General features: G+C 77.1%; 1 protein-coding gene across 1 annotated transcript in view; it reads left to right on the top strand.

Moving 5' to 3' along the window:
* The window catches only part of CD79A (CD79a molecule), a 3,457-nt gene that overhangs the window by 2,015 nt on the left and 629 nt on the right, over positions 1–813 (top strand). The window contains exons 2-3 of the mRNA XM_039725768.1: positions 7–447; positions 523–641. Coding sequence (XP_039581702.1) covers positions 7–447; positions 523–641 — 560 coding nt within the window. The remainder of the gene's footprint in view (positions 1–6; positions 448–522; positions 642–813) is intronic.

Below are 813 nucleotides of genomic sequence, written 5' to 3' on the forward strand. Positions count from 1 at the left end.
CCCCAGGCTCCCCCGCCCGCAGCCCCGAGCCCCCCCCGGTCTCCCCGCCGACCTCGGAGCCCTCCACCTCTCTGTCGGTGTCCACCAGCCCCGGCTCGGGCCCCTCGTGCGGGCCGTGGGGAGGGGTCCGCGTGCAGCCGGGACCCCCGTCCGCCTCGGGCGAGCTGGGCTCGGCGCTGTCGCTCGAGTGCCGCTTCGAGCCGGCGCACGCCGAGGTCACCTGGCTGCAGGTGTGTCCCCGCAGCCACCAGGGCCGCACCTGGGGCTGCACCTGGCCGCGGGAGCTGCCGGCCGAGGGCGGGGGGCGCCGGGCCAGCCGCAATGAGTCGGGGGTCGCGCGGCTGAGCTTCGCGGCGCTGCGGAGGGAGCACGCCGGGCTGTACTTCTGCCGGGCGCGGCTGGGCCGGGCGGCCGCGCAGTCCTGCGGCACCTTCGTCAGGGTGCTGGGTGAGTGGGGGGCTCGGCGCGGGTCGGGGGGCTCGGGGTGGGCCTGGGGGCGGTGCTGACGCGGGGGTCCCGCAGAGCCGGTGCCGGAGCCGTTCCTGAAGGTGGGGGATGCCGCCAAGAACAGGATCCTGGCGGGGCAGGGCGCGCTGCTGCTGCTCTGCGCCGCGGGGCCCGGGCTGCTGCTGCTGCTCAGGGTGAGGAGGGGGCGCCGCGGGACCCCCGACCCCACTTATGGGGGGGGGATGGCAGGAGGGAGTAACCCCGGAGACCCCCGGTTCCCCCTGGAGACCCCCGAATTCCCCCCTGGGGACCCCCAATCTCCCCCCTGGAGACCCCCAAACGGACCCAGAGACCCCCAGATCCCCC

This window comes from Passer montanus, unplaced genomic scaffold (assembly GCF_014805655.1).
Source record: "Passer montanus isolate IOZ18808 unplaced genomic scaffold, ASM1480565v1 scaffold564, whole genome shotgun sequence".
Taxonomy (NCBI): Eukaryota; Metazoa; Chordata; class Aves; order Passeriformes; family Passeridae; genus Passer; species Passer montanus.